The sequence below is a fragment of the Mobula birostris genome, chromosome 5, assembly GCF_030028105.1.
Source record: "Mobula birostris isolate sMobBir1 chromosome 5, sMobBir1.hap1, whole genome shotgun sequence".
NCBI lineage: Eukaryota > Metazoa > Chordata > Chondrichthyes > Myliobatiformes > Myliobatidae > Mobula > Mobula birostris.
The window spans coordinates 34,929,575-34,950,729 of record NC_092374.1 but is presented as its reverse complement, the minus strand read 5'-3'; the positions used below and the strand labels follow the sequence as shown (position 1 = coordinate 34,950,729).

Genomic DNA, 21,155 nt, shown 5'->3' with positions numbered 1-21,155 from the left:
AACCCCAGTGTAGATGGAGTATTTGCACACTAATGGAGAACAGGAGTTGGAATAAGTAAACCTCATTCAATTTGGGAAACTGTAATTAGTGGGTGGTCGCCAGGATCTGTGCTGCTTCCTCAGTATTCACAGTGTTTGCTGATGACTTTGAAGGGACTGAGTGTCTTGTGACCAGATTTGCTGATAATAGAGCACTACTGAGGAGTATACAAAGAGCCTGCAAAAGGGATATAGAAAGGTTAAATGAATGAGCAATTGTAGATGGAATATAATGTAAGGTTATTCATTTTGGCAGGAAGAATCAAAAAGCAGAATATTGTTTTTTAACAGGAAAGGGTTTGAATGCTATGGTATAGCAGGATCTAAGTGTCCTTTACAAGCATGCAAGTAGTAAGGAAGGTCAACTACATTTTTTGTAGTATTTAGTGTGAAAACATTGGGATGAGGCCATACCTGTAGTAAAGGTGAATTGTTTTGGTCTACTCATTTAGGAAGTAATATACTTCTGGTGAAGACGGCAGAGAAGGGTCACTCGCTTGTTTCCTGGGATTGAGTGTCTGACGTAAAGAAAGGTTGAGAAAGTTGGCCTTGTACTCTGAACAGATCCAGGAGAATGAGAGATGACCTTGTCTGGTTTAAGAAGGCAAAATTGCTACTCCTACTCTCATTTCTTATGTTCATGGATGGGAGAGAGTGCAGTGACAAACTACAGGTACAAAGAAACTCAATGGTCTATAGCAAAAATAATATACAATAGAATTATCCTCCTAGAACTTTTAACTAAGCAGTTTTATGAAACAATGAACACAGATCAGCCATTTCAGTTCCACAGTCTAAGCTCAGCTACAGAGATAGCAGTGACTATGTCTAGAGCCTTGATCGTACAGTCCTACCAAGATAAATGCTGCTTCCGTAGTAACTCATGTTGGTATGTGACAATTTGCTGTGTGTGAGCTATGACACCATCACCAAAACTTTGGACATAACTTCAGTGAGGGCACCTCTAATGGCAACATGTTGAATTTCACAAGTTAACACTGTAGTTACATGTTGGGAAAGATGAAAGTCTGTTGACCTTTCACACGATCGTAAAAATATCCCATATCACTCACTCTTCTCTGGGAAGATGAGCAAGATTGAAGAAGGAATCTGAGGACTTGCGACTCCACAAAGAAATTTCTGTTTGAGATCTTTTCTTCAAAACAGGTTGGCACCAATGGGGTAAACTGTTTTGATCCGACTTTAAAATGTGATGTGTAAGACAGTGGTTTCAGTCGCATGAGCCGTGTTGCTAGAATTTGTGCTGCAATTGTAATTGCATTGTCCCACACAGCCCTCCACCCACTGGAGTACGTGCAGACAGTGAGCAGACACAGGGCTGTTGTGTCCATCACACGTCACATCCCCTGTTTCCAAGGGTGATTTGTGAGGTCTTCACTTCTACCACAGAGAGTAATCTGCAAGTGTGTAAACCCCGCTGCCTACCCCTGTCGTCCCAGTGTGCCTTTTTCATACTAAATGAGTTCCCTTCCAATTGTTGAGAACCTTTGGTGTTGTTACAGGGGAATCTTCCAGTCCAGGTGATCATAAATGAAAATAGGATAATTGAAAAACCTGTTGCGGTTCTGGAAACTTCAGCAGAGTGTGCATCTGTCCTGGAGTCATGGGAACAGTTGGTTAAAAATTCCGAATCAAATTTATTATCACTGACATATGTCATGAAGCTTGTTGTATTATGGCAGCAGTACAGTTCAATACATTACAAATTAATACAAGTTACAATAAGAATATATAAAAAATAAATAGTGCAGAAAGAGAGCAAAATAATGAAGCAGTGTTCATGGCCCATTCAGAAATCTGATGGTGGGGGAAATGTAGGGGTCCCTTCATAATGGATGGAGCCTTCTCGAGGCATCATCTTTTGAAAATTTCAACTTCCATATATGTGATTAAAATAAAATGGAAGATAGAACAGACCATTTGGCCCACAAAGTCTGTACCAAGCACATACATTAACGTAAAGCTATTACGGTGCCAATGACCTGGGTTTCAATCCCACCGCTGTCTGTAAGGAATTTGTACCTTCTCCCCGTGACCTCCAGGTACTGCGGTTCCTCCCACATTCCAAAGATGTAGGGACAGTAGGTAACTGTGCTATATCTCTTAAGTTAAAGAAATAAATTAAATAAACTAAATCTTTTTTGCCTACACGTGATCCACATCCTCCATTCCCTGTATATTCACGTGTCTATCTAAAAGCCTCTATACAATAGCACTATTGTATCTGCCTCCAGCACTGTACTAGCTGTCTGATCCAGGTAATCTACCTCTCCTGTGTTTAAAAAGAAATTAGTGGTACTTCACCCTTAAACTTTTTCCCTCACACATCCTCTAGTATTTGACATTCCTAACCTTGGAAATAGATTCAATCTACCTGCCTATGCCTCTCATAATTTAATAAATTTCTATCAGGTCTCCCCTCAGACTCCAATGCCACAGAGAAAATAACCTAAGTTTGTCCATTCTCTTCTTATTATCATCCTGATAAAGGTTCTTTGAGGTTGTTATAGCCAGGGTGGTAGTGGAGACAAGCTCGCACTAACTATTAAATGCTCCCAATGGATGTTTCTCAAATAGCCTCTGACAACCAAGTCCAGCTCCTGGCCTTCATGTGTCACTTAGATACTATGCCCGGTGGAACCATTTCTACTGAGAGGAGAAGGGGCAAGGGTGGGTTACTAGCACCTTAAAACCAGTCACTTCGGGCAGATAGGGCTCATCATCCATGGTTGGCAGCACATCGAGGAGAAGGAAAGCTCTGATCTCAAATCTCTGCTGCCTTGGCTATACCCACTCATGGGGAAAGCTTCAGGAACAAACCCTGAGGAAAAAATGCAGAGCTGTTGTCCCTAAGGCAGGCCTACGTTGAGGTCAATGCTGACTGGCAATCCTGCGACACCGCTGGTGCCAAACTGTATCTGTTTCTTCCGTTCCTTTGGATCGGCTGCATGAAGAGGGGGAGCCTGCAGCATGGACAATAGCTTGCTGTCCATATCGTACCGTCCTGGCTTGCGGATAACGTGGATAACTAGGGCGCAATGTAAATGGTCGACCCTGACCATTGGAAGGCCTCATTGTAGCCTGGTAAACATCTTCTGCAGCTTTTCAAAAGCCTCCACATCCTTCCTGTAATAGCACAACAAAGGGCTGCACACGATACTCCAGGTGTAGCTGAACCAAAGTTTTATATACTTTTATAAAGTATATAAAGATAAGAAGTTTTATATAGCTGCAATATAACTTTCGTTCTCAGTGACTCTGCCCTGACCAATGAAGGAGAATGTGCCTTATGCCTTCTGTACCAGCCTCTCTTCTTATGTAGCTATGGATGTGGACCCCCAGATCCTTCTGTACATTAATGCTGTTGAGGGTTCTGCCTGTGCATTTTTATCTTTGTCTGCCTTCATCCACCTGCCACTGTTGCACAACTCAAGCCCCTTACTGGGTGCAAACTGCCTGTCATCTTTTACCACTTTTCGGTCCAATAACTCACCCCCTCCTCTTTATAGCGGGCACCTGCCCTTTCCACCCTCAGTCCTGATGCAGGGTGCCCGGTTTCCTTCTGCTCACCAGCCAAGTTCCTCTGTGAGATTGCTTACTGCGGTCTGCCTATTTTGGCTGTTTAATGTGTGGCAAATTACTAACTTCTCTAGCCAATTGAAACCGTGAAATTGTCGCTGTTGTTAGAGGACCCTGCTGTCGGTTTACTTAAGTTGTCAATGGATTTGGAAGGTTTTACAGAATCAGCATTGATGGCATCTCTTCAGTGTTTTGAGGTGCCTCCTGTGGGTAATCCATGTCCTATAGGAGTGTAGGGATCACAGTGACTCAGAAAGGCATGAGGTTTGTGCCAGTTTGAGGTACTGATCTTCAAGTACTCACATCATTGTGATCAAGGGTTATGCTGGTGGTAACGGTGCATTTTGCCATTAATGTCTGACGTTGTAGAAAGGTAGATCCCGAGATGTGGAAGGCAGTAACTGGTTTCCAGCGCCTGGCCGTTGACTTCACTTGGCAAAATGCAGGATTGTGCAGTGGGGTCCGGTTAGTTGACAAAGTTATTTTAGCCAATGTTAATGTAAATGACATTCCCGTATGTCTTAGTGAACAGATTGATGATGGAGTTCAGCTTCTAAACACATTACATATGCAAGCATCATCTGTGTACAGCTCGGTGTCCGGGTTCTTCTTGGTTCTGGAGAAGGAGTGAAATAAATTGAACGGCTTCCTATTTGTCCTACAGGTTAACTACACTTCAGTGAGAAGATAGTTGGAGGGAGGCTGCAGTATTGCAGCAAGAAAGATGGGGAAAGTCGTAGGGTGATGACTTAGCCTTGTTTGACACTGAGACTGTTGAGGGCCCAATGGTCAAGATTAGGGTTTCATGCCCTCATTCACCAAACCTGGAAGCAGAGAATATGATAATACATGGCAAAAGTTCCCTGCAGCAAGAATGAGTAAGATTACAATAAAGTCATTGCTGAGCCTGAGAAGCAGGCACATCTATAAAATTTCCTGACGATGTTCTGGAGTGAAGGAGAGAAGGACAAAAGGAAGAAACAGAAGATAAAGGTAATCTGGGCAAGATCTCCAGTTATTGTCCATTCTTCCATTCTTATTCGATGGAAACAAGGTGGTACTGAACCGCCTTAAGCTGCTACAGTCCTACTGTTAGGGAAGGAGTTGTTGGATTTAGAGCTGGAGATGATGAAGAAATGATGATTCCAAGATAGGAGGGGGTCAGTAACCTTAAATTCCTTGAAGTTATCATTTCAGAAAACCATTCCTGGGACCAACATATAAGTGCCACTACAAAGAAGACACAACGGCGCCTCTAATTTCTTAGAAGTTTGTGCAGATTCAACACGTAATGTAAAACTTCTGACAAATTTCAATAGATGTACAGTGTAGAGTATCCTGACTGCTAGCATAACAGCCTGGTTTTCCCTTTCCTATTAGTTCTGCAGCGCACACTCTAATCATTCTTGTCTGGTTAATTTTTAATTTAGGTCCCTGACATTATAGCTCAAATGCTTTTGATCTTCGTTTTGTTAGAGTTCTCAGGAATCAGTTTACAAACATATTCTATGCTATTTGTTATCATTGGGACATCTTATAATGCCAGAGACAATCAATCACATTGTTCAAGGTATATTTGTTGTTTGACCAAATAAGGAAATAATTTCATCTGTTATCAGTTTATTCTATTTCCAAATGCTCCATTCCAATGATTATGCAAAGTTTATGTGTAAATCAGTGAAGCTGAGTTGGGGGGAGGGTGAAATCAGTGAATGTGTTCAACAGACAATTGCATTTCAGACACATAAACTGGAAATTCCAGCAGAACTTGTTACTAAAGGAGATTTCAATTCTCCCTACATCGTTCTTTACAGTTAAGTTTGATAAGGAGCAAGAGGGCAACGTTAACTTGTTTTATTTTAGTTCGTCTGCAGCACAGTCCCATCCAGGCCAACTGCTACTCTCTACTTTAGCCGGCTGGTGATGCATAGGATCACCCTGTGAGCGAGGAATGCAACATCCCCTCACTCCTTAAATAATATTATGAAGATTCCATAGAGGTTCTTACGTAGGCTCGTGGAGGAATCACAAACAAGAGAAAATCTGCAGGTGCCGGAAATCGAAGCAATACACACAAAATGCTGGCGGAACTCAGCAGGCCAGGCAGCAAGGGTCTCAGCCCAAAACGTCGGCAGTACTTTTTCCATAGAAGCTACCTGGCCTGCTGAGTTCCTCCAGCATTTTGTGTGTGTAGCTCTATGGGAGAGAAGGGTTAGAAGTTACCCACCCCCTCCCCAGTTGCCCCTTGGCCATCAAGCTCTTGAACCTGAAGGGTATATCTAAACGCTCAACTCCACTTGCCTCCATCGTTGAAGTGTTCCTACAACCTATGGACTCACCCTCAAGATCTCTTCATCTCATGTTCATGATATTTATTGCTTATTTATTTATTATTATTCTTTCTTTCTTTTTTTTATTTGCACAGTTTGGTTGTCTTTGGCACGGTGGTTGAAAGCCCAAGTTGGTGCGGTCTTTCATTGATTCTATTATTCTATTATGGATTTATTGAGTATGTCCACAAGAAAATGAATCTCATGGTTGTATATATACTTTGACAAGAAATTTACTTTGCACTTTGATCTTGGAGTAGGTTTAAGGGTTGGCACAACATTGTGGGCCAAAAGGCCTGAACTATGTTCTATGTACTAAGCAATGAAGTCTACACTTTCAAAAGGTCCTTTGGAACTCGATGCAAGGCAAAGAGGATTTTCAGCCTCAATTTTGAGAGGAACTCTGTTTCTATAATTCCCATGTCTTGTTAAGCATATGTTTTAAATCCATTTTCTAGTTTACTTGATTAGTGTTTTGTGCAATTCCATTGCGTCTGACGTCAATGTAGACTCATTAATAGGCTTTTGGTAGATCTTAATTTTTCCTTTGTTCTCAGATCTAATTTCAATTGAACCAGGCTGAAACTTTTCTCGAAGTGTACAATAGCAGAACGAGATAAATCGTGTTGTTATGTAATAGTGTCAGCCGGGTGATACTGATCTGGTGGCACATTTCACGTTTCACAATTCTCTTTCATTCACTTGGCCAAGATAAGAATGACAATGTGATCCAACTGTTAACTTTGGTTTTGCCGAATCCTTTATCTTCTACCTTATTATGGGGCGTGTCTTTAAGTTTAACAAGGTTTAAAATAAACAGATGTACCGTACACACCAGTTACTTGAGCTTAGATGCACACTTAAATCCAAAGAGTGTTCAATAAAACTGAGGGACTGAATTCAGCAAGTGAGAAATGACCTTACTTCTGAGGCTTCACGCAGGCTCTTCATCAGCCCCATTAGACCCACAATAGCAGCCACAGTAGAATGTGAATCAGTGGGATCACTGGAATGCGATAATCAGTTGTCATTATTTCTTTGATTTTTCTTTTTCTCTACTGCTGCTGTGACTCACTGCTCAAATCTTTGAAGGTTTTTATTTAAAGAATAAGTAAAATTGATGACAATTTCAATATTCTCCATTTGTGCTTTTCTACTTGCAATATTACTCACAGATTGTGTGTGTGGTTCTATTTCTACATTACATGATTACTTTTGCAGATACCATTTTCCTCAGCTGCTCAGTTAGCAGCGGCTTATTTTCATTTTGTGGATTCCTTTGGTCCTTCCAATTACAAAGGTAATTACAAAGCATGGAAATTTATTTTCAGAAGAGTCACACTGTGGGTTGATAGACATATGTGGTAGTGGAGCTGGAATTATAAGTATCCATGGCATTTACAGCAAAGTTCGGACCATCTATTCTAGCTGTTCCCGTTTTATAGCAACCATCTCTACTCGACCCTGATCATGTGTGTTTCTTGGCAGGTGCTCCTCCTGGCTGTATCTGAGTCTGATGAAGTAGATTTATCTGTGTTGGTATGCAGTCAGGAGTGTGGTCAGGTCAGTTGCTGAAGTAATCTACTTTTCTGCTCAGATTTGATGATGCAGGCATCAGTTTGGGAGGTTCCTACATAAAACAGAAAGAAACACATTGGCACAGCTTCTGTGGAGCAATGCCAAATAATGTGTGACATTGTATTTGGGATGTTTTAGAAGAGCCTTGCAACCTTCTGGAAAGACAGATCTTCACATCTTATTGTAATGTCACTACAGCAGAGGTGCTGGTGACATCTAAGAGTATAGGCTCCACCAGTGGTGTCTGCACAGCTGTCTGCAAATACCAAAAGTGGAGACATCACAAAGCCAAAAGCTGCTTCCATTATGGCATGAGAAACGTTTGTGACACCAGAGGATCTTCACTACCATCTTGTGACTAGCTAGTTATCGGAGTATTTTTAGAATTTTACCCTCTGGTTTCAGAAAACATTTCAGAATGCAGTGGCTGGGAAATGGTCATTGATGCAAGAAGCTGAGTGAACGTACACTAGAATCCTCCTGATGCTATTTAAGTACCCACAGCAACTCATTTATTTTGAACTTTATTAATAGTTCCAGTAAATAGTGAAGACAGGAATTTGATATGTAAGTGTTAAACATTTTTGTGATAAGATCGCCAACAAGTCATATCCCAATATTGCAGGAATAATAGAGGTGTCTGAAACTTCCCGACCATTTACTTTTGAAGTCTGTGAGGAACAAATCAGATGGTATGTCTCAATGATCAATAGCTTCCCTAGTGATTTACACCAGTACTGCCTGTTCTTTGTTTGGTACTCATAAATGTGACCACTTTCATCTATAAATAAAGGATTTAATAGATTTCTGTCCCCCTCGTGCTTACATAATCATTTCTATGCTTAATTTGGATAGTCATTACTTAAAAATATTTGAAAAAGTATATTTCCTAAGTTAATGTAAGCATAACGTAAAGAAAGAAAGCGTATTTATAATGCCACCACATCCTTTAGTCTCTTCTGCAAGTTTGCACATGGCAGGGCCCACAAATACAAATACATTCAGCTGATATTTGATACTAATGCTCGGGAAGCGAGTGTTGGCTGGGCCACTGACACTTAATGAAACATTACGGAATATTTTACATCAGTTTGTGAAGGCAGATACACCCTTGGTTGTACATTTCATCCAAAATAGCTTCTTCAATAAACTATAAGATTCCACTAGAACTGTGGTTTAACATGTGTTCTAACCTTCTCAGTGACAATCAGAGCAGACTAGAAGCACACATTCATGTAACCAGCGTATCAAAGCATGTCGGTGAAGTGAAAGTGCTCTATAAATATCAATAAACTATGCAGGTTAAACAACTTATTGAATTTTACTAATTTTTAAAGAGAGACTGTATTTAAGGGTAAATAGTTCAGTGCTCTTTCGGTTGGCACGGAGAGCATTCCTGAAAATGTCCCAAGTTGTTCACCAGACATTGGATTCTGGTTGGTGGGTCACAGTTAGAAATGAATACCCCACAGAAGTCCTCCAGTCCTGGGCCACTACAACCCTGGCTGTCATGCTGACTGCTGGAAGATCGATTGTGGGTAGAGTTCTGTTCTCAAGTGACCATTGGATCAATTGGACAGAAGCCCAGGTGGCTGTTGTTTGAAACCTGAAGCACTCCTGTCCCTTTCAATCTCACATGAGATCTCGCATTTCACCAAACATGGCGAGGCAATAACACACCCAGCTGACCGTTCCACTTCGACCGGATGCCTCTATTCTGCACGAATAAGAAACCCCTGTCAGGGAAATCAAAAGGAAGTGGACTCTGTGTGTACATTAACAGACACTTTTTTAACTAGCAGTCAAGTGTTCTGTAACAACTGAACATCTTACAGTTAAATGCCAGCCACATTACCTGCCCCCCCCCCCATGCTAATGCCAAGGATGCACTGTGTGAACTCAACAGGACCAGCAAGCATCCAGACGGTCTCTTCATCATTCACTCATACAGTTATTTATACATAGTGTTTTATAGGATTGCTTTCATATGTACAGTATATTATGTTCTTTAAGCTATTTTTTCTTAATATGCTGCATAGAAGTCAGAGTAACAATCGTTTCGATCTCCTTTCACTTCAGTACTGAAGAATGACAATAAGCAATCTTGAATCTTGAAAATGAAAGTCAAATCTGTACCCAGGTCAAAAGATTACTTTAAAGCCACAACCATGGAAAAACATCATCTTGCATGGTTTATGAAATTTCCAGATTTATTCAAGATTTAATTCCTTGATTGTAACAGGAGTACAGGAGCTGATATAAAGTGGGCCTAGTTTGATAATGTATTTGTGGAATCTCATTCATCATAAGATGTGCCTAATGTGCTTATCTTAAACTTTGTGAGTGCACCCTCAAATTCCATTTGGACCATTGAGGCTCAGTTAAGTGTTCCAGTTTCATTATCCGCAATTATCAGTGCCGCAGTTTCCGGTAAGTGCTTTTTTTTATCTATCATGTGCACTGACTCAGTACAGAGGCAGGGCTGTTAATTAAGTGAGCTTGGGTTTAAGTGTTTCTATCCGGCCTGATATAACTCATTTTTGTAGGTCTTGCTGGTCTTCGGTAAAGAGGATAGTCAGAGTGATGGCTTCTGGTGGGCATGTGATAAAGCTGGATACAAATGCAACATTGCCAGGTCGCCAGAGTCTGCACTGGAATACTTCCTGGACAAACATCATGAAATTATTATCATTGACAACAGACATACCAAATATTTTGATGCTGAAGCCCTTTGCAGGTAAGGCAACAGCCCTTCTGGCAATGATTTTCAGTCAATCAGCCGCATCCATTCCTGACATTCAATTGCATGGATACTGGAATTATTGAAACAGTAACATGAGAAGTAGGAGCGGTAGATGTCAGGCAGTGCAGCTCTGAGAATACGGTATCCAGTTGTTCAGAAATCCTGTTGGTTAACCATTTGGCTCACTCATTAGTTCAGAGTGTGACTGGGAGGTACAGGTGGGCTGTACAGTCGGAGCCAGGAATGCTTCCAGGACAGAGGTTTGGCCTGCATGTTGGGAGTGCAGTTAGGGCTGGAGTTGCTTTCTGGAATACTAGAGATCAACAAGGCTGGACCCCTGGCCCAAATTCCTTGCACGTTTCCTGCTCCCTTGAAACTTACCAAATTCATGGGAGAATGTATTAGACTGCCATGTAACATGTAAAATAAGTGAAATAAAATTGTGTTGAGGTATTATTAAGAGTAACATCTAGTTGTCTGGAAAATCTGCCAGGCCAGCACCATCAGAGTCATGACTGTCCCACATTATCAGAGTTTTACTCTAACCCTTTAAACCTGTGCTCTCATAGTTCCTAACTTGGGTCTACTTTTCTACTCATTCCTGTGCCCTTTATTTCCCTCAGTGCCCAACAATCTATTGATCTCAGACACTGAAGCGTGTCTTATTTGGATAATTCACGAATTTCCTGTTTTAACAAATTTACAACATTTTGTCCAGCTTCATGCAATTCTTGTTTATATCACTGTTGATCTCCCCAGTGTGCAGCCATCTTTTGATTGGACAATTTACAACTCTAGTGAGGAAGACATGGTCCCTTATTTGATTGCAAATGAATAGCACCCAGTGTTGTAGCTGTCAAGCCAGAAACCCAATGAGCTGAGAGCCTAGTGTGCCTGTCACAGATGGTAGTGATCCATTAGCCTGGGAGGTGCAAGGAGAGCATTTCCAGGGTATGTTTTTTCTCTTATTCACTCTGGTTTCATTTGCTAATCCCAGGGTTACATGGTCAATGTGTGGTGGAAGAGGCAATGTGAGCAAAGGAGAAATGGGACAAGGAGGATGTGCTTCGTTGTAATGTTCTGACTGCTAGAGAGTGAGGCCGGTTTGATGGAGCATTTGCTTTTTTTTCCCAGATTGTCAAATTTACTTTTTCACTTTTAGGTCAATTCGAGCCACAAGCCCTGGAGAAACCACAGTGATTCTGGTTGTAGTTCCTCAGATGTAAGTTATTGGGGTTCTCTGCTACACTTCATGGGCATTAATGTTACCCTGATCCAGCCCCAGCTTTTTCATATGGACCATAACGTCATTATTCCAATTTGATATCTATCTATCTATCTATCTATTTCTATGTCTCTGTCTCTCTCGCTCTTACCCCTTATCCCTTCTCCCTCTCTCTCTTCCCCCGCCTCTCTCTTCCCCCGCCTCTCTCTTCCCCCGCCTCTCTCTTCCCACGCCTTTCTCTTCCCCCACCTTTCTCTTCCCCCACCTTTCTCTTCCCCCGCCTCTCTCTTCCCCCGCCTCTCTCTTTCCCCCTGCCTCTCTCTTCCCCCCGCCTCTCTCTTCCCATCCCTCCCCACTCTATCTTCACACCCACCGCTCCCAGATCAACCCTTCGGCCGGATCAACTCTTCTCCCCCTCCTTACCTCCCTCCCTCTCGCCTCCTTCCTCCTCTCTGTTTCTTTCTCACCTCCTCTCACCTCTCTCTCCCTCTCTTCCTTCTATCTCTCCCTGTGCTCCCCTTCCTTCACTCTTGTCTTCTCTCCCCATCTCTCTTCCCCCTCCCCCCTCTCCCCCTCCCCTCCCCACTTTACAGAGGAAATCATGATGATGTTAGCTGAATCCATGAGTGAGATGCTGGGAAATCACCCGTTACCAATCCTGTGGTTTATTAAGCTGCATCAGATAGAACACTGTATTCAGAGCAATGATAAGTAAACACTTTGTGTCTTCCTGCAGGTCTAATAATCAAGAGGAGACTTCTGTCTTGCCTCTTCTTAACGCTGGCTTTAACAGGGTACGTAATTCCATAATAATTCCATTCCATTGCTTGTTTCACATTTGCAGCAATTCAGTTGAGAACAGTAAAATTTAATTGTATCTGGGTTGGTGGTGTAGGAAGGACAGAGAAAGTTTCAAAAGCATTCACCCTCCTTCCCAAACGTGTGCAGTTGTAAAGTTTTCATCGCAGCTGCCATATGTAACTTATTAAATTTAAAGTGATGGACAAAGAGATGAATAGCTTGTGCACTTGTCTTTCAGTAACATGTGTAACTTGTGTAATTTGATTTGATATGTGCCTGCATCACTGTCTGGAATGAGGGGGGCGTCCATTGTTAAAGACCTCCAGCATCCAGGGCATGCCCTTTTCTCACTGTTATCATCAGGTAGGAGGTACAGAAGCCTCAGTGATTCAGGAACAGCTTCTTCCCTCTGCCATCCGATTCCTAAATGGACATTGAATCTTTGGACACTACCTCACTTTTTATAATGTACAGTATTTCTGTTTTTTGCTCTTTTTAAAATCTATTCAATATACATATACAGTAATTGATATACTTATTTTTTTCTCTTCTATATTATGTATTGCATTGAATTGCTGCTGCTAAGTTAACAAATTTCATATCACACCCCGGTGATAATAAACCTGATTCTGATTATTGGCAAACTGGTTTATTATTAGTGAAATATTTAGTGTTACAATCCATCCATATGGATCATTTCATCACCTCAGTACATTGAGGTAATACAAGCCAAATGCATAACAGAATGGAGAATAAATCATTATAGCTACAAAGAAGGTGCATTGCGGTCAAGCAATAAGGTACAAGGCCTTGACAAGGTAGATTGTGAGACCAAGAGTCCATCTCATCATACTGGAGAACTGTTTGACAGTTTTATAACAGCAAGAAGCCAGGAAGCTGCAATCAGGCCTGGTATTACGTGCTTTCAGGCTTCTGTATCTCTCTCCCCAGTGGGAGGGGGGAGAAGAATGTCTGGGTGGGTAGAGTTTGTGATTACGTTGTCTGCTGTACCGAGGGAGTGAGAAGTACTAGACAGAGACCATGGACAGGAGGCTGGTTTCTGCGATGTGCTGAGTTGTGCCCACAAATCTCTGCAAGTCTCGGACAGAGCAGTTGCCACACCAAGCTGTGATACATCCACATTAGATGCTTTCTTTGGTGCATCTATAAAAATTAGTCAGGGGCAATGGGGACATACTGAATTTCTTTAGTTCCTGAGGAAGTAGAGGTGCTGGCGTGCTTTATGTAATTTGATTGACTGGTCCACCATAACCAACTCTTTTCTGTGTCTATATTGAACTATGTTAGAGTGCAATGTTCAAAGACTCTGTCTATGGGATAGAGGCACTGGTGCACTTTCTTGGCCATGGCATCTAAAAGTACTGGTTATTGGTGCTGTTTACTAATTTCAGCTATTGCCCAACTCTCAATGTCCCAATCTACCCCAGTCTCCCACATCCTTCTCTCCCAATAGTCCTGATCCGATTCACTGGGTTACAGCTGCTGCCTCAATTCCAGATTCAACTCTTCTTCTCCAAACCCCACATGACAATCTTCCTCTTACCAGACCAGCCCCAGCAGTCTGAAGGAAGGAAGGAAGAACTGAAGTCTGAAGGAAGCAGTGAAGGAAGAACTGTGTTTGTTTATACACTTCTTGCTATTGGTTATTGGGCCTTATGCATGCCAGACAAAAAACTGCACACATCTTTTGAGATGTGGAAGAAGCTATAGGTCGTATACTTTTTAGAGCGGTGTCCTGATGACTGGATCTTGACAATGAAACTGAGTTGAATTGACAAAGTTAAAATGAAATGATTATTGCAGTATACTCTACTAATTATTGTGTGCTTAGCATTTAATTCAGTTGTCCCACGCCATCAGACTCTATATCTCTTTCATTCCCCTTAATACAGTATCTCATTAACTGAATAAAAAATGTAAACCAAATGCCCCAAGAAGGATGTCACATTTGCCTGTGTTGTTTTTAACTAGTTGTTTCTTGACAGAGAAGACTACTGTGAAATTCTGTAAATTATTAATTATTTGCCCTATCATTTAGTAACCCACTATATCTATACCATACCTTAGCTGCCTCATTCAAGATATCTTTATCAAAACTCACCCAGGAGCAAAGCAAATGCAGAAATGTTTGTGTTTGGTTTACGTTGCCTTTTTAAAATCTTTTGCTGCTCAGATTTAATCAGCTTTGGTTAATATTTCAATTTTCCGTAGATCAGTGTGGCCCTCCACAGGCTGAACTTACTTTCTACAGAACACTCGCTCTATTCCCGGCACAGGCTTGATCAATTTAATTCAATCATCAGTTATAGAGAAGGCAAAAAGTGCTATTTAATTAATCATAGATAACAGCAAGAATAATACAAAAAAAAACTTTCCTTAAAGTGCAGACTTTTTGTCAAGACAATGAATAGTTGATTTGATATTGCACAAAATGTTTTGTCCTTTACTGGACTTAAAGATTTATATCTAAAGGTCATGAAGCTCATTTATAGAATTGTGTGGTCCTCAAATTGTGTTAAGTTTAATTGGAAAGTATTTCTGTAGGTTTTTAGCTTTGGATTAGTATTTTGCTGAACATGTAAAAATGAGCATGGTGGCCGTTCTATTAATGATCTGGAAAGGAAAATCAGAAGGAAGGAAAACATCAGAAGAAGCAACTTTTTCAACTGTGTTGGAAATATGAGTGTACAGAGTGATAAAACAAATGCATTAAAATGGGAGATGCTAGCTTTTGTTTGAGCATTAGTCCAAGTCTTATCTTCCCTCCTAGATTAACCTTATTGATTCCATAATGTATTTACCAGAAAGGTAGAGATTTCTTCTTGCTTTCGTGTCTCAACTGACATCAATAACACTGTCTAATATTTGGTGGTGGTGGTATCTTGCATACAATTTGCCTTCCATATTTCCTACATTACTGTAACAACAATATTTTAAGATAGTGCAGAGCACTTGGTGCCACAGGTAGAAAATAGATCGACTTTCTGATTCTAGGGTATATAAACGATACAACCTGTGAGGCTAAGTGAAGTATGTTTAAAAATACTTGTCAATCAGCAGTTATTGCCTATAGACTTACTATATGAATAAGAACAAATTAAATTGCCTTGAATCACTCTACCTGGTGTGGTTATATAATTTAATTCTCTGATATATTCTGGTTTTATTATTAAGCAGCTCCCTTATGTTTAATGATATGTCAGTGTAAATCACAATGCTGTTGAGATCCCAGCATTTCTCTAATTTCTTTCTCTCTATTTATTTTCCGTTAGTCTTGCGAGACCATGGATCTGCACCTGGAAAGTCTTCACTCTCCAGGGTGCAGGCCTGGGCAAGGTTGTATGGAAGACCAGCAGTTGTCCATGCTGCAAGTCTCCCCTCTCCACGACACCAATGTTGTCCAAGGGAAGGGCATTAGGACCGATACAGCTTGGCACCAGTGTCGTCGCAGAGCACTGTCTCGTTAAGTGCCTTGCTCAAGGACACAACACGTTCCCTCGGCTGGGGCTCGAACTCACGACCTTTAGGTCGCTAGTCCAATGCCTTAACCACTTGGCCACGTGCCCACACTCTATTTATTAGAATATCTAATATCTGTGTGGATAGAGGGTTTGTTTAGTATTTATCTTAAACAATTAAACTTTTTTATACTTATAGCTCATACTCCTTCCTCTCCCCCACCTTCTTACTCTGGTTTCTTCCCCCTTTCCTTTGCAGTCCTGACGAAGGGCCAGCCCGAAAATGTCTCCGCTATTTATTCCTCTCCGTAGATGCTGTCTGACCTGCAGAGCTCCCCCAGCATTTTGTGTTTGTTAACATCGGAGAGGCCTGAAGATGCAAGCAATGAACTTGCCTTGAAAAAGTTCACAAACACAAGAGATTTTGCAGGGGCTGGAAATCCAGAGCAACACACACACTAAATTCTGGAGGAACCTAGCAGGTCAGACAGCATCAATGGAGAGGGATAAATAGTCGAGCTATTTTTGGGCCAAGACTCTTCACCAGGACTGGAAGGGAAGGGGGAAGAAGCCAGAATAAGAAGGTGGAGGAAGGGCAGGGAGGTCAGGCTGGCAAGTGGTCGTGAAGCCAAGTGAGGGGGGAAGTTAGGTGGGTGGAGGAGGGGAGATGAAGTGAGAAACTGGGAGGTGATAGGTGGAAAAGGTAAAGGGCTAAACAAGAAGGAGGGGCACCAGAGGGACGTGATAGGCAGGTGAGGAGAAGAGAAGGCGAGAGTGGGGTAGGTGGGAGCCAAAGTGGGGAATGAAAACAGAAGAGGAGGAAGGAGAAATTACCAGAAGTTCGAGAAATCAGTCTTCTCTAATGTCGTCTTCTGTCAACAAGTAATTTCAGTGGCGTAATCTACAATGAGAATGCCAATTTGCAATATGACGGCATCTCCAACAGTGCTTACTGTTTCCTTGTGCATCCACTGCCCACCAGAACAATTGAAGTACATTACTGTTTACCCCTTAAGAGAGTTATGAGAGGCATTTATGAGGTTTGTTACAGATTTTATAGCATTCTTCTTTGATCTTATTTTCCTTCGCCCATAGCGCTACATCGAGAATCCCAATATAACCGCATGCTACAATGAATTAATTCAGCTGGAACATGGAGAAGTCCGGTTACAGTTCAAACTGCGGTATGTATTATAAGTACAGTAAGCCTCCATTAATTAATGGCTTGGTACTGTGGAGTTGGATTTATCAGGCCATTGGATGTTATTTCTGTTAATACTCTAATACACTGTCTTTACTTCTGAACCTGAGTCCCACTGTGTCAAGGAGAATTTGTGAACCATCATGTTATTATTCAAAAGGAGCACAGGAACTTGGGCTAATAAGTACGAAGGGAGTGCAAGGACAGGGGCCCTTGTATGTCAGAGAGCAGTGGTGGGAATGGGACGAAGACCAGGTTCTCAGTATGTCAAGTATTACCATCTATAAACATAGGAGCGCAGTTAGGCCATTTGACACATCAAGTCTACTCTGTCAGTCATGGTTGATTTATTATCCCTCTCAACCCCATTCTTTGACCTTTTTCCTGTAACCCTGACATCAGTCAGGGTTTTGAAGCTACTTAAAAGAAGATATTTAGGAAATATCATTCTACTAGATGGGATAGAGTTTGTCAGGTGTGTTCAGGAAAGTTTCCTTAATCGGTATGTAGAAGTCCCAACAAGAGAGTGTGCAATACTTGATCTCCTATTGGGAATGAGACAAGGCAGGTGACAGAAGTTTTTGTAGGGGAACACCTTGCATCTAGTGATCATAATGCCATTAGTTTCAAAGTAAATACAGAAAGAGATAGGTCTGGTCTGTGGGTTGAGATTCTAAATTGGAGAAAGGCCAATTTTGATGGTATCAGAAAGGATCTGGCAAGTGTGGAGTGGGAAAAACTGTTTTCTGGCAATGGTGCACTTAGTTAGTGGATGACCTTTAAAAGTGACTTTTTAAGAGTACGAAGTGTATACGTGCCTGTCAGAATAAAAGGGAAAGGTAACAGGTTTAGAGAACCTTGGTTTTCAAGAAATATTGAGGCCCTGGGTAAGAAAAAGAAGGAGGCGCATAGCACGTATAGGCAAGCAGGAACAAATGAGGTATTTATGGAGTCTAAGAAATGCAAGAGGACACTTGCAGACAGGGTGAAGGAGAATCCCAAGGGATTATACAGATATGTTAAAGAGGAAAAGGATTGCAAGGAACAAAATTGGACCCTTGGAAGATCAGAATGGTAATCTATGCATGGAGCCAAAAGAGATGGGGGAGATCATAAAAGGACTTTTGCATTTGTATTTACTCATGAAACGGACACAGAGTCTATAGAAGCGAGGCAAAGCAGCAATGAGGTCATGGACCCTGTACAGAATTTACAGAGGAGGAGCTCTTTTCTGTCTTGAGGCAAATTTGTGGATGACACCAAAATTGGGGGTGTGGTGGACCATGAGAAAGACAGTCAGAGCTTGCAGCGGGATCTGGATCAGCTAAAGAATTGGGCTGAAAGATAGCAGATGGAATTTAGTGCAGACAAGTGCGAGGTGTTACACTTCAGTAGGTCCAGCCAGGGCAGGTCTGACACAGTGAACAGTAAGGCACTGAGGAATGCAGTAGAGCAAAGGGATCTGGGAATACAGGTCCATAATTCATTGAAAGTGGCATCACAGGTAGATAGAGTCGTAACAAAAGCTTTTGGCACATTGGCCTTCATAAATCAATGTATTGAGTCTGGGAGATGGAATGTTATGTTGGTGTTGTATAAGATGCTGGTGAGGCCTAATTTGGAGTATTGTGTACAGTTTTGGTCACCTACCTACAGGAAAGATGTAAATAAGGTTGAAAGAGTACAGAGAAAATTTACAAGGATGTTGCCAGGACTAGAACACCAGAGTTATAAGAAAAGACTGAATAGTTTGGGACTGTATTCTTTGGTACGTAGAAGATTGAGAGGAGATTTGATAGAGGTATACAAAATTATAGATAGGGTAAATGCAAGCAGGCTTTTTCCACTGAGGTTTGGTGGGACCTCACCTGAGGTCATGGGTTAAGGTTGAAAGGTGAAATGTTTAAGGGGACCGTGAGGAGAAACTTCTTTACTCAGAGGGTTGTGAGAGTGTGGAACGAGCTGCCGGTGCAAGTAGTGCATGCAAGCTCAAGTTCAATGTCTTAAGAGAAGTTTGGACAGATACATGAATGGGACTGGTATGGAAGGCTAAAGTCCGGGTGCAGGCCGATGGGACTAAGCAGTTGAAGTGGTTAGCCACAGACTAGATGGACCAAATGGCCTGCTTCTGTGCTCTACCTTTCTATGACTCTTTGGTTATTCTAGAGCAGGGGTTCCCAACCTTTTTTATGCCATGGACCAATACCATTAAGCGGGGGTCCATGGACCCAGGTTGGGAACCCTAGATCTAGAATCATGAAAGAAGAAATCTTTACAGATCAACTTCCTCGCACTGGAGGAGATACTAAGGTGGAATATTACAGAGGATTTCCACATGATACTTAGTTTTGAGTGAGTGCAAACTGGTTGGTGAATTAGCAAAACGGTAGAAAGTTAAGATTTTCATCAGAGAAATGAAAAGTGGTTCGAAGAATTTTTCATAATAATTAGATTGTGAAGCACCTTACTGCACAGGGTACTGTAGCAGAAATCATAGCATCACTTAAAATGGAATAAGACAATAATTTGAATAGGAAATAGATAAACAGAGGAACGGGATTAAAGTGGACAGCTTGTGTTGAAGAGCTAGTACCACAGGAAATCAGTGAGCTGAACTAAACAGTTCATTTAATTCTAGACAATGAGGTAAAAAATCTGAATCTGTTTTTACCTCTTCATAAAAATGACTGGTCTTTATGCCTACATTTTTAGAGATCGGTTTATTTGTATCTTTACTATTAAATACAAGCATCTGTTACTCAAATATGTCCAACCTTGTTCTTTTTTATAGGGCTTGCAGTTCCATATTTGCAGCCCTGGAACACTGTCAGGAGGCCATAGAGATTACAAGTGAGGACCATATTATTCAGGTAACCTAATCACCACACTATGAAAATTCTTTGTAAGTGATATGTTATTATTTACTTCCACATTTTCATTTTGCAAACTCAGTATTCTTCTCTGAGCACTATTCTTTCTGAAGCTACTGTAGTTCTTCAGAACAAATGATTAGAAAGAGAGTTGTGTACTTCAGCTGAACAACTGCAAAAAAACTAAAGAGCTAAAACTACTGTGGTTAAACCATGTTTTCCTGTCTGAACAGGTCTGGACAGGCCTGCACACGCCCCTCTGCTGACTGCTTCTGTGGCTCCTCCCACAGGCCCCTGAATAAAGGCGATTGTGTCACTGCTCCTCTCTCAGTCCGGGACAGATACTCAGCATGGACGTTGGTCCATTTACTGTTAATAAAAGCCTTTCAGTATTTACTCTACTTCCAGTCTTTTGGAGTAATTGATAGTGCATCAACTGCCTGGTAGAAAAACCAGGATTTGCATTCTATCTACAGCTCCCTTCCCACTGGCTTCGCTCACTCTTTAAATGTGCAGATCCAAAGCTCAGCAGTTAGATGGCAGTCAACAAGATAATAGATGACAATCTTGGTAGATGAAATATAAGAAAAGAGTTGATTTTAGTGTTTCCAGTCAAGGTTGTAACACATCTCAAGCTTCTGTCTCAGTCAATCCCTTTTTCATCTTGGAGATGTTTAATTCTTGAGCATTGTCAGTGAATTTTCGATTTCTTTTAACAATGGTGAATTTTCAGTTGTGTTACAACATTATCACATTTTTTGGCTGTAATGAATTCTGTCACAGCAAGACTCCATTCCTGCCTATATTCCTATCCACCATAAATATAGAAGCATTAGAAGTGATCTAATTAAATATACGAACTTCCTGTGTGTTTAACAGGATGATTACAGGAATGATGTGTTCCCTGGCTTGAATGTCAAGAAACAAGGGTCACTGTATTAGAATCCATTTATTTCTGAGTTGAGATGAAACCTCTTCAGCCAAAAGTTTGAATCTTGGAATTTTGTGCACAGAAGGGCTATGAAAGCTCAGTCATTCGGTATGTTTAAAACAGAAATTGGTAGATTTTTAATTATGGAAGTCAAGGGAAATTGGATTTGTGCCGGAAAGTGGCACTGCAGTAAATGATTTTCCATCTTACTGAATAGTGGAGTAGGCACAAGGGCTTTTGGGCCTACTTGAACAAGGGTATTTGGGCCTACCGCTGATTCTATTTCTAATTGTCTTTTTGTTCCTGAAAGCAAGGGTCCTATATTAATATTGTAAGGGCAAGTATGCTCCATACGTTT

General features: G+C 41.3%; 1 protein-coding gene across 6 annotated transcripts in view; it reads left to right on the top strand.

Moving 5' to 3' along the window:
* The window catches only part of pde8b (phosphodiesterase 8B), a 295,986-nt gene that overhangs the window by 215,686 nt on the left and 59,145 nt on the right, over positions 1-21,155 (top strand). For all 6 annotated transcript variants that reach the window (XM_072257866.1, XM_072257864.1, XM_072257865.1 and 3 more), the window contains 5 exons: positions 10,094-10,284; positions 11,453-11,512; positions 12,252-12,309; positions 16,891-16,979; positions 19,788-19,866. In XM_072257866.1, the coding sequence (XP_072113967.1) occupies positions 10,094-10,284; positions 11,453-11,512; positions 12,252-12,309; positions 16,891-16,979; positions 19,788-19,866 (477 nt within the window). The remainder of the gene's footprint in view (positions 1-10,093; positions 10,285-11,452; positions 11,513-12,251; positions 12,310-16,890; positions 16,980-19,787; positions 19,867-21,155) is intronic.